This window comes from Schistocerca piceifrons, chromosome 8 (genome assembly GCF_021461385.2).
Source record: "Schistocerca piceifrons isolate TAMUIC-IGC-003096 chromosome 8, iqSchPice1.1, whole genome shotgun sequence".
NCBI classification, from domain to species: Eukaryota; Metazoa; Arthropoda; class Insecta; order Orthoptera; family Acrididae; genus Schistocerca; species Schistocerca piceifrons.
Window position 1 is genome coordinate 65931458 of NC_060145.1, and position 12761 is coordinate 65944218.

A 12761-nucleotide genomic window follows, 5' to 3' on the forward strand; every position below is an offset into this window, starting at 1 on the left:
GATAGCATGCACAGATGAGTTACTGCCCATCATCATAGGGTCATATAATGGTCAGAGCATGCACAGTGTTGTTTATGTTTCATGAATCCAAGTAAGCTACTACAGTTGAGACACAATTCAGGACGAAATATCGCAAGTCACTGCCTCAAAGGCAAATGGTTAGTAATTGGTGCAATCATTTCACCAAAATTGTCTGCACATCACATAGGATGCTGGGTCAGGGTCGGCCAGCAGTCTCGGATGATGCTATTAAAAACGCTCTACAGTGTTACAAGAGGTGGCCACACCGAATATTGGTAAATAAAACTTGAAGATATACTTAAGTCAGTGCTCTACCATACATTTCTTTAAGTTATGTACCTTTTCCACAATTAAAGATTACTTTTGTATAACTAATTTACAAACACCTTGTGTATCAGCAAAATGATATGTCATCCGACCATCTCAAATGACAAAGTCAGTGCATAAGTAGTTATCCAAGGCACTAAATGTGAATTCCAACTTACTTCTACATAATAGGAGTAGTGGCAGAGTGTAGAATGTAACTACAGTACGTACTAAATTCCTGGCCAGTCTCATCTCGCAGGCGCTTTGACTCATCTGTCTGTCCATCACGGACACGCATCAGCATGTCGATGGAGTCCTCTCGCACTATGCCATTTTTCTTGCGGTAAGCCATTGTCTGTAAACAACGAAAGCCATCATAGAGCAGACTAACTTTTAGGAGTTCATAACTGGAGAGTGGTTTCCTCAAGAAGAAGTTTATGGAATGTAGTTGCACGATAAACACACTGAGAAAATTTTTAAAGCACTTCAGTAAAACAAGCACACTTGTGACAGCATGTGTACCTAATACATTCCAAAACACTGCACACAAAAATGGGATTATCTGGTGCTCATACCTTAGGTTTTATTGGTGATAAAAGCATTTTTATAGCCCTTGGGCTAGGCACCATTTGTATACCCACTATCCTACAATACACGGTCAAAGAATGAATATTATGTACTTCTCCTTCTTAGGCAAATGGAGCAAATTGGCTGGTTCTTTTTGCATTTAATTTAGTCTATGGTGGGCTTGATGGGACTTATAGAGGCATTAGTTCATGGGCAGTTACCTGGAAAACTCAACAAAAAGGTTTTTTACTATATTGTCACCGTCACCAGCAGACCAAAACCCAGCTGAGCATTCAAAAACGGCTATGCATACAAAATGGCTATGCATACAAAATGGCTGAAATTTTTACAATTTATTTCTCAGATTCCCATCCTTGACCAGTTTTGAAAACTTTCTTGATATCTTTATCCATTTCCGAGATACAGTTGAAAGTTATCCTATTTGTACACATAAAATAGGCATTTGAAATCTGGTATGGGACGAAAACACAGTTTATAAAGTGATGTTTCTTGGAGAAACACGCTGAAAAGTATCTCCATTATCATCACAGAACTCCATGTTGTAGTACTGAAGCACACAAATTTTTTTGCAGATGAAATTCGGTCTGAGGTGTAAAATTTACTTTGCAGTATTTAAGTTTCACGTAAGTAAACTACCTAAATTTTACTGACCAATACATTTCTTTTCATATGAGTTACATGCCCTGCTCCAGCAGGGAAAAGTAGAGAATGAGCAGAAAAATGCTCCTATCAGAGCACAAAAAATGCAAATATGTTCCTTTTTATTTAAGAGAATGACTGGAAAGTGAGGTACCAGGTGCCTCATTCTATCTTCCTCAGCACCTTTAAAAATTTTCCCAATAATTTTGGCATTCAAACATATTTGCACCACTTTTTTTCTGAGGTGGGAATATGTGGGTAGAGGCAAAGAGATGGGAAAATAATAAATACTGAGAGATAGTAGGCAGTGATTGTGTTGTAGAGAGAGTGAAGGAAACAGTGCAGTCTGAAAGAAACACAGGGACACAGTGGCAGTGGAACGTGGTTGGCAGTGAAAGAACAGTGCTGAGAAAAGAGTGAAGGAGACATTACCGGAGGAGGGGGGGGGGGAGGATTAAAGAGAAAGTGAAATGGATGGGAGGGAGCCAATGATAATGAGAGAGTATATGACAATGACAACAAGGAAGAGAGAGATAGTGACAGTGAGAACAGACAGCAGCAACAGGAAGGAAAGAATGAGATATTAGGAGTGAGAGAGAGCAAGAGGGAGACAGTGACAGTGAGAGGTGACAGTTGTAGTAGGACAAAATGAAGGGGACTATGGCTGTGACACAGGAGATAATGACAGATTATGAGAGTGAGTTGAGCTGAATTAGTGAGTGAGTGAGTGAGTGAGTGAGAAAGGGCAGCTGGGAGTGGATAGGTATGAGCGACTTACAGCAGTGAATTGATGGGTGTGAGTGAGCCACAGTTAGAGGAACTTGAGAGTTTGAGGTGAGTAGCATGTAAAAAAGAGTGTGAATATGTTTGAATGCCAAAATTTTTGGGAAAATTTTTAAACATGCTGAGGAAGGAAGAATGAGGCAGATGGTACCCAGTTTTTCTGTCTGAGTCTTATAAATAAACAGGAACATAGTCAATATTTGTTTTGTTCTAAGAGGACCATTTTTCCTCTGGAACCCAGTGCTTGAGATTTGTGCATAACATATCGGAAAAAAACTTCAGGTGCTGCGCACTTGAAAACTAGAGCTTTTTTAGGTGGTCATACCTCTTCAGTAGTCTTATAAAGGAATTCCTCAAACTCCTTCCTGACGACGCTGATGTTGAGCTTCTCGAACAGCTTGGGTGCCAGGAAGCTCATGGCCTGAGCCAGCTGCCCCACCAAATCGTCGCGCATGATCCTTTTCAGGCTCTCCCGCATGGGGGCCTTAGGGTCCTGCAGGGCGCCACCCTTTGTGCCCACAAATGCCGAACACACCGCGTCGGTCGTGTAGCACGCCATCAGCTCCTGCACTTCCACGTTGCTATCTGCAACAGCAAGTTTTAATGGTTCAAATGGCTCTGAGCACTATGGGACTCAACTGCTGAGGTCATTAGTCCCCTAGAACTTAGAACTAGTTAAACCTAACTAACCTAAGGACATCACAAACATCCATGCCCGAGGCAGGATTCGAACCTGCGACCGTAGCGGTCTTGCGGTTCCAGACTGCAGCGCCTTTAACCGCACGGCCACTTCGGCCGGCTTTTTAATCTTCAGTCCAAACACTGGTCTGATGCAGTTCTACACACCACTATCATCTCTGCATAACTACTGCAACCGACAACCATTTGAACCTGCTTACTGTATTTAAACTTTGGTCCCCCTACACAAAACCCACCCCTCACTCCACCATTTCCCTTCATTACTCAAATAACTGCATTTTTATGCAGCAGGATGGTCACCTGATTCCTTGTTTTAGGTTTGTGATATTTCTCCTCATTCAACTCAGTACCTTTCCATTATTTATCCAATCTATGCATCTAATCTTCAAGTTTCTTATGTTGCACAACATTTCAAAAGTTCATATTCTCTTCGTATTTGAACTTTTTTTTGTTGCAGCTATATAACAAAGCAAGATCACGCAAGTCCGCTTCTAAGTGTCCATTTACAGGTTCCTTTCAGATACCGTAGAAACCAAAGCAGGGGCACCTGTAGAAGGGGGCTAGTGGTGGCACTCATCCATACTTAAACTCATTTAGTTTACGAACATGAAGAAGGACATGGAGTTTGAAAATTATCACTAAAACGACCTGAAAATATAGATAAAACGTCGTAAAAATGATACACTGGTAACGTGATTTATAAATATAAAAATAGTTTGAAAAGTATCGCTCAAATGTTTTGTGATACAATATGTCTTAAATTAAGAAATAAAATAGATCAAAGAAACATTTGACGCATTTCATTTGCTGTACATGATTTTGGATATCATTCAAAGGTGCGCCAAATGTTTCTCCAATTATTTTCCCTACTGTTACGTAAATCATTTCACAAAACTTTTGATCTACTTTTTAAAATTTATTTCTTAATTTTCCAATTTTGTTTGGGAAGCGCGATCTTATTGACGCCATATTTTCTCCGCCTGCATCTTCTGGTCTCGAAATGTCCTAAATTTCATTTGAATGAAATCATTTTGACAGTTAAGTATCACACCAATGTAATTTCTTATGCGCAAAATAGAAGATTAACACCTCATTCGTCTTCCTAGTTTCTGTTATTCTCGAAATGTCGCAAAATTTAGTACTTGTTTCGAAAGAAGTCATTTAAAAAATCCAGTATGTCACCAATGCAACTTTTTCGAAGCAAACAGACAGTTCCTGAAGAGATGAACTTTTTGACACTTCATTTACGTGGCAGCTGTTCGTGAAATATTTCAGTTTTCCTTCAAATCACTAAGTTTTTCTTACTTGCCCTGATTATTTTCAAACAAGTAAACACTTTCTTAAAAAATTAGATCTCAAGACAGTCAATTTGGTATCCTATTTCTCCGTTTCCAGCTCTTAGTTCAGCTATGAAACTCTGCACAAAAATTCGTTTTGTCATTTATGGGGCATCTAGTTTTCCCTCATCCCAAGCACTTGACCAAGAAATGAGCTTCAACAATGAAAAACTATATTAGAGCCTAGAGGTTAGAACTGAAATCACAAAAAATTTAAAATCGGAATGTTTTCTGTAACTCATTCTTTGAAGATACACGAAAATTGGTGTATAACCGTATATTCCAGTGTATACTGAGGTGACAAAAGTCATGCGAAACTTCCCAATATCGTGTCGCATATCCTTTTTCCCAGCGCAACAACTAGATTTCACATGGACTCAACAAGTCATTGGAAATCCTCTGTAGAAGTACTGAGCCACGCTGCCTTACAGCCGCCCACAATAGCGAAAGTGTTGCCGGTGCAGGATTTTGTACACGAGTTGACCTTTCGATTATGTCCCATAAATGTTCGACGGCATTCATGTCGTCTGATGTGGGTGACTAAACCATTCTCACGAACTGGCCAGAATATTCTTCAAACCAACCACGAGGAATTGCGGCTCATCCATAAGAATTCCATCGTCGTTTGGGAACATAAAAAGTCCATGAATGGCTGCAAATGGTCTCCAAGTATCCAAACACAGCCATTTCCAGTTAATGATCGGTTCAGTTGCACCAAAAGGACCTATAGTTCGCGAATGCCCGCCCAGACGCGGGAGATTGCTGCGTTGCCAGTTGTACCCGCCAAGAGAAGCAGCGCCATAGTATAGTTCGCAAACTTACGTTTAGGTGGGAGTGCGCAGTTTATGAAGTAAAGACACCACGGCCGCATTAACCCTTTCGCTGCTACAGAGACGTGCTCCCCGTATTCCGCGATGTGCGCGGTTTTGTCATCATTGCATTGCTCGCCTGTGCAGATACATGGTGTTTCGATTGCTTTGACATACTTTATCATTCAATTTCATAAAAACTATTTGGCCCAAAAATTTGATTTTTACACATCTTCTTGACTGGTACCTTCCCCCATAAATGACTTAATTTTGTTTCTATGTTCAACGCAGTTATTATGCAGCATTAGATGTAGTAAACAATTGCACGAAATTTTGAAGGGTTTGCAGAGTTGACCTCTGCGTATACTTTCCATATGGTCGACTTTAGTTGCCACTAGAAATTTCAAAAAATTACATTCAAACGAATAAAATTCATGAAGTAAGACACTTCGTAATTGTTTTTAAATAAAGAAAATATTAAACACCGAACAAGGTTTGAACTCTGAACCTTTCGCCGAGCAGCCACAAACTTTAACCACTACACTAACGTAGCTTGTCATTCACTGCTACTCCCGGAGGACTTTAAAATATCACGCAAAATACCGACAAACACTGTTGGTATGACTCACGTTTCGTCAAAGTACAATTGCCGCTGTTCTTTATTGCGAAAAAGCACTGAATTAGGAGGATTATTGCTTGTTTGGTTTAATTAATTAATAGAATATGAAGCAACTGGTATAAAGAATGCTTTTTCCAAACTTTCTATAAAAGAAAGTCTGCTATGAAGACATTGCTTTTGTTCAATTACTTTATTTATGACTGAACGTTTCTAAAACTGAAGACACTCGTCCGTGCTCTGCACTGCAGTCGAGCTCTGTCAATGTCGTTCTCTGTTCATTGGCCGACTATGTTTTGTGACGTCAGATGCGCAGAACCTACCTAAACTCGACCGCCGTCATAAATGACGCGCACTTTAGTCTCTTCCATGTAAACACAACTGACATCGGGACTCAGCTGATCAGGCCACTGTTTTCCAGTCGTCTAGGGTCCAACCGATATGGCCACAAGCCGTGGAGAGACGCTGCACGCGATGTCGTGCTGATTGTTGTTGTTGTGGTCTTCAGTCCTGAGACTGGTTTGATGCAGCTCTCCATGCTACTCTATCCTGTGCAAGCTTCTTCATCTCCCAGTACCTGCTGCAACCTACATCCTTCCGAATATGCTTAGTGTATTCATCTCTTGGTCTCCCTCTACGACTTTTACCCTCCACGCTGCCCTCCAATACTAAATTGGTGATCCCTTAATGCCTCAGAACATGTCCTACCAACCGATCCCTTCTTCTAGTCAAGTTGTGCCACAAGCTCCTCTTCTCCCCAATTCTATTCAATACCTCCTCATTAGTTATGTGATCAACCCATCTAATCTTCAGCATTCTTCCGTAGCACCACATTTCGAAAGCTTCTATTCTCTTCTTGTCCAAACTATTTATCGTCCATGTTTCACTTCCATACATGGCTACACTCCATGCAAATACTTTCAGAAACGACTTCCTGACACTTAAATCTATACTCGATGTTAACAAATTTCTCTTCTTAAGAAACGCTGTCCTTGCCATTGCCAGTCTACATTTTATATCCTCTCTACTTCGACCATCATCAGTTATTTTGCTCCCCAAATAGCAAAACTCCTTTACTACTTTAAGTGTCTCATTTCCTAATCTAATTCCCTCAGCATCACCCGACTTAATTCGACTACATTCCATTATCCTCATTTTGCTTTTGTTGATGTTCACCTTATACCCTCCTTTCAAGACACTGTCCATTCCGTTCAACTGCTCTTCCAAGTCCTTTGCTGTCTCTGACAGAATTACAATGTCACTGGCGAACCTCAAAGTTTTTATTTCTTCTCCATGAATTTTAATACCTACTCCGAATTTTTCTTTTGTTTCCTTTATTGCTTGCTCAATATACAGAATGAATAACATCGGGGATAGGCTACAGCCCTGTCTCACTCCCTTCCCAACCACTGCTTCCCTTTCATATCCCTCGACTCTTATAACTGCCATCTGCTTTCTGTACAAATTGTAAATAGCCTTTCGCTCTCTGTATTTTATCCCTGCCATCTTCAGAATTTGAAAGAGAGTATTCCAATCAATATTGTCAAAAGCTTTCTCTAAGTCTACAAATGCTGGAAACGTAGGTTTGCCTTTCCTTAATCTTTCTTCTAAGATAAGTCGTGGGGTCAGTATTGCCTCACGTGTTCCAACATTTCTACGAAATCCAAACTGATCTTCCCTGAGGTCGGCTTCTATCAGTTTTTCCATTCGTCTGTAAATAATTCGCGTCAGTATTTTGCAGCTGTGACTTATTGAACTGATAGTTCGGTAATTTTCACATCTGTCAACACTTGCTTTCTTTGAGATTGGGATTATTATATTATTCTTTAAGTCTGAGGATATTTCGCCTGTCTCATACATCTTGCTTACCAGATGGTAGAGTTTTGTCAGGACTGGCTCTCCCAAGATTGTCAGTAGTTCTAATGGAATGTTGTCTACTCCGGGGGCCTTGTTTCGACTCAGGTCTTTCAGTGCTCTGTCAAACTCTTCACGCAATATCATATCTCCCATTTCACCTTCATCTACATCCTCTTCCATTTCCATAATATTGTCCTCAAGTACATCGCCCTTGTATAGGCCCTCTATATACTCTTACCACCTTTCTGCTTTCCCTTCTTTGCTTAGAACTGGGTTTCCATCAAAGCTCTTGATATTCATGCAAGTGGTTCTCCTTTCTCCAAAGGTCTCTTTAATTTTCCTGTAGGCAGTATCTATCTTACCCCTAGTGAGATAAGCCTCTACATCCTTACATTTGTCCTCTAGCCATCCCTGCTTAGCCATTTTGCACTTCCTGTCAATATCATTTTTGAAACGTTTGTATTCCTTTTTGCCTGCTTCATTTACTGCATTTTTATATTTTCTCCTTTCATCAATTAAATTCAATATTTCTTCAGTTACCGAAGGGTTTCTACTAGCCCTCGTCTTTTTACTATTTGATCCTCTGCTGCCTTCACTATTTCATCCCTCAAAGTTACCCATTCTTCTTCTACTGTATTTCTTTCCCCCATTCATGTCAATTGTTCCCTTATGCTCTCCCTGAAACTTTGTACAACCTCTGGTTCTTTCAGTTTGTCCAGATCCTATCTCCTTAAATTCCCACCTTTTTGCAGTTTCTTCAGTTTTAATCCAATAGATTGTGGTCAGAGTTCACATCTGCCCCTGGAAATGTCTTACAATTTAAAACCTGGTTCCTAAATCTCTGTCTTACCATTGTATAATCAATCTGATACCTTTTAGTGTGATAGCAAAGGCAATCGCGTCAGCTTTCTGCTGCCATAGCCCATTAACGTCAAATTTGTCCCCGCTGTCCCAACGGACACGTTCGTCGCACATCTCGTATTGATTTCTGCAATTATTTCACGCAATGTTGATTGTCTGTTAGCACTGACAACCTTACACAAACGCCACTGCTCTCGCTCGTTAAGCGAAGGCCGTCGGCCACTGAGTTGTCCATGGTATTCTCGGCATACTCTTGCTACTGTGGATCTCGAAATATTGAATTCCCTAACGATTTCCGATATGGAATGTCCCATGCACATAGCTCGAATTACCATTCCACGTTCATTGTCTGTTAATTCCCGCCGCACAGCCATAATCACGTCGGAAGCCTTTTCACATGAATCGCCTTGAGTACAAATGACAGCTCCACAGATGCACTGCCCTTTTATACCTTCTGTACGCGATACTACCGCCATTTGTATGTGTTCGTATTACTATCCTATCTGAGTGTGCTGAGGTGGTCTCAAAAGTGAGGGCACGTCTGTTGTCGGACAATACATGCTTGTAGGTAGAAAATCTTTGTACATTTGCTGAAACAAGTGGAGCTTGCACTTTGATATTTTCCTTTTGTTTTGTAAACGAATCTCAAAAATACGCACACGAATACTGATTTTTCAGAAATGGGTATAATGTTTGGTACAAGGTAGATATTTTTGTTTTGATACCTTTACATAGTACAAGTTTACAACAGCAAGCAACGCGACAATGTCAATAAGCAGATACGTCACCAATTTATTTACTACATTTACGAATAGGTTCCTGAACAGATACGTTTTTCCTAGAGATGTGTGCATTGTTGGTTTTTGCCAACATTAAAAGAATGAACTGTTTCAAGAATGGACGTTAAACACAAACATGTAAAAATTAAATACAATCTTAAAACTATACCGTTTTATGTTAATCATGATCCTACAGGTTGTGCATGGGTGGGAACATGGTCTAGTTCCCATATAAATTGGGCTGAACATCGATGTTAAGGCATGTGGTATTGGTTTAAAAGAAAAAAATGTGAAAATGTTATCCATACAAAATGTTTAACAGCAAGGAAACAATTAGTTGAAAGAATAGGGCTTACGACGGTATTAACAAAAAATAACAAAAATTGCGAGAAAACATACAATATGAGGACGTAAAAACAGGTTCTACTGCAATTACTATACTGCTAGCTCATTAATGCATATAACATTGACCGGGTACTAAAGTGCACTGTAAAAACTAAAGACGTAAATGATGAGCAGATAACTCTTTTCCATAAAATTTCTAAATCACTGGTATGGGGGAAGTGTTTTATCCCTACTGATGTGATAACGTTCCTGAACCAAAGAATTCACCAGATTCATAGCTGTTGTGTCTCACTGACAAAGTGCTTTAGGTAAGAAAGAAGTCAACATATGGCAACTTGGTGAAAAAAATAGTTGACTCTTTCAAATAAACAATATGAACTGAAGTTGTGCCTTTTCGATAACAGGAGTAAAGATTAGCACAACAGAAAAAAATGTGGTACAGTATAAAGCAAGAGATGCTGAATATTAGAGCATAGAACTTAGACAACAGCAGATGAAATTAAAGAAAATAAAAACTCTGCCATTGCAGTACTGCAGAGAAACTCGTGCCATCGAAGCCTCAAAAGAAATTGGTGCTAGTAGTTGTAACATAACCCGTATGCTGCTGAGAATTCGGCCAGATTAAAGTTTGAGAGGTGCAATGTAAGAGTTGGTTTGGCTGAAGCATGCCGTTGAGGCATATGACAGAAGGGGCTTTCACTGTCATTCACGCGCTCGCCTACAAAGGAACGACCAGTTGTAGGGAAGCAGCCTACTCACGCTGTAGTAAATTCACATCAGTTTCCATTGTGTGCCAGCCAGTCTGCTGTAACTAGCTCTGACGTCAGAAATGTTGCACAATACCTTAAAAATCAAGCAAATGACCTAAAACTTTTCTAGCATGTCAGAAGTAATACTAAATTAATGTGTGTTAAATATCAGTTCGATAACTTCAGCCATTTTCGAAATTTGGACGTTTTTCTGAAAAAATCATTGGCGCAACAGAAAAGAGCTAGAGACTTCAAAATTTATATTTAGATTCATCTTTCATAATGATTTAATAAAAACAGTACTTTGGATTTCACAAATTAAGACTTTAGTGGAAATTCATGATTTTCTGGTTTTCGTCTCAAAACTGAAGGAAGCAAAGATAGATTAAGTAGGCTAATAAATAAGGCTAGGATGTTTAGATTTAAATAGGTTGGAGGTCCGCTATGACTATGAAGATGTGAAAAGTTTCTTTTGAACATCTATAAAATTATAGCGATAGCGGATCTCAAAAGGGCCAGTTCAGAGCTCATCTACTGCGTGCAGTGTAATTAAATTAATTCTCTCGCCCAAAATATTTAACTTAGCCACGTCAAAATTTTATTATCAATACTTACCTGTGTGCTGAATGCACGTTTAAATTAAGAGCTTCATCGGCCATCAGCAAAAGAAGCTATAAATTATTATGTAACTTGAAGTGGTGCGTTACTAGCCCAGCGGCTAGTCGGGAGAGCCGATCTGATCAGACGTTCCCTTATCCGTCCGCACCGCGGCTTTATATATAAGAACGTTGCGCGAGGAAGCAAGGCCCCAGTTCTCTCCAGACGCTGAATAACACGCCATCTGTGTCGGGAGTCGCGTCGCATCGGTATCACTGCTACAAACAGCCTCGGGTGCCGTATTAAGTTACTAGAGATACGCGGAACCATGAAATCATTTCAAGTGAAGTGTTAATTCTGGGATGATTTTCATTATCTAGCTTCAGTTTGCGTATTGTATTTTTACGTGCCGTCGCGGGACAGACATTCTACCAATTATTTAGCGTGGCGTTTGATGAAATACTCTCATCAAATTATGGCGAGCATTCTTTTTAACATTTAATTCGGACATTTATAGTTGCATCAGCGCATTAGACTCTAAACTGCTCTGTTAGTTAGGTTGTAGGGATACTTGTGTTTTTTATCAGTGAATTTCAGAATATACTCAACTATTTTGGAAAATCGTTTTTGATTAGAAATCCCGGACAATCTCCTAATTCCTCAGAGCTATAAGCTGCAGCTATAATGGTATTCTCAGATGAAGTGGGCACTAGGAACTCTAATTACAGGCTTCACGTTTTGTTAAATCACTTTCTGGGTGCTAAAGAGTAAATAGAGAGCCAGTGTTGAGAACGGCGAAAGACAGCATTAGCAACATTCTAAAAGCCTGAAACTGATTCAACATGCAAGCAATTATACACCAATTATATTTGCTGAAACAAGTGGAGCTTGCACTTTGATATTTTCCTTTCGTTTTGTAAACGAATCTCAAAAATACGCCCACGAATACTGATTTTTCAGAAATGGGTATAATGTTTGGTACAAGGTAGATATTTTTGTTTTGATACCTTTACATAGTACAAGTTTACAACAGCAAGCAACGCGACAATGTCAATAAGCAGATACGTCACCAATTTATTTACTACATTTACGAATAGGTTTCTGAACAGATACGTTTTTCCTAGAGATGTGTGCATTGTTGGTTTTTGCCAACATTAAAAGAATGAACTGTTTCAAGAATGGACGTTAAACACAAACATGTAAAAATTAAATACAATCTTAAAACTATACCGTTTTATGTTAATCATGATCCTACAGGTTGTGCATGGGTGGGAACATGGTCTAGTTCCCATATAAATTGGGCTGAACATCGATGTTAAGGCATGTGGTATTGGTTTAAAAGAAAAAAATGTGAAAATGTTATCCATACAAAATGTTTAACAGCAAGGAAACAGTTAGTTGAAAGAATAGGGCTTACGACGGTATTAACAAAAAATAACAAAAATTGCGAGAAAACATACAATATGAGGACGTAAAAACAGGTTCTACTGCAATTACTATACTGCTAGCTCATTAATGCATATAACATTGACCGGGTACTAAAGTGCACTGTAAAAACTAAAGACGTAAATGATGAGCAGATAACTCTTTTCCATAAAATTTCTAAATCACTGGTATGGGGGAAGTGTTTTATCCCTACTGATGTGATAACGTTCCTGAACCAAAGAATTCACCAGATTCATAGCTGTTGTGTCTCACTGACAAAGTGCTTTAGGTAAGAAAGAAGTCAGCATATGGCAACTTGGTGAAAAAAATAGCTGACTCTTTCAAATAAA

The 12761-nt window shown here is 39.4% G+C and overlaps 1 protein-coding gene across 1 annotated transcript in view; it reads right to left on the minus strand.

Annotated features, from left to right (window-relative positions):
• The window catches only part of LOC124711482 (cytochrome P450 6j1-like), a 102636-nt gene that overhangs the window by 27713 nt on the left and 62162 nt on the right, over positions 1-12761 (minus strand). The window contains exons 4-5 of the mRNA XM_047241590.1: positions 2663-2922; positions 559-682 (exon numbers count right to left, since the gene is read on the minus strand). Of these exons, the coding sequence (XP_047097546.1) occupies positions 559-682; positions 2663-2922 (384 nt within the window). The remainder of the gene's footprint in view (positions 1-558; positions 683-2662; positions 2923-12761) is intronic.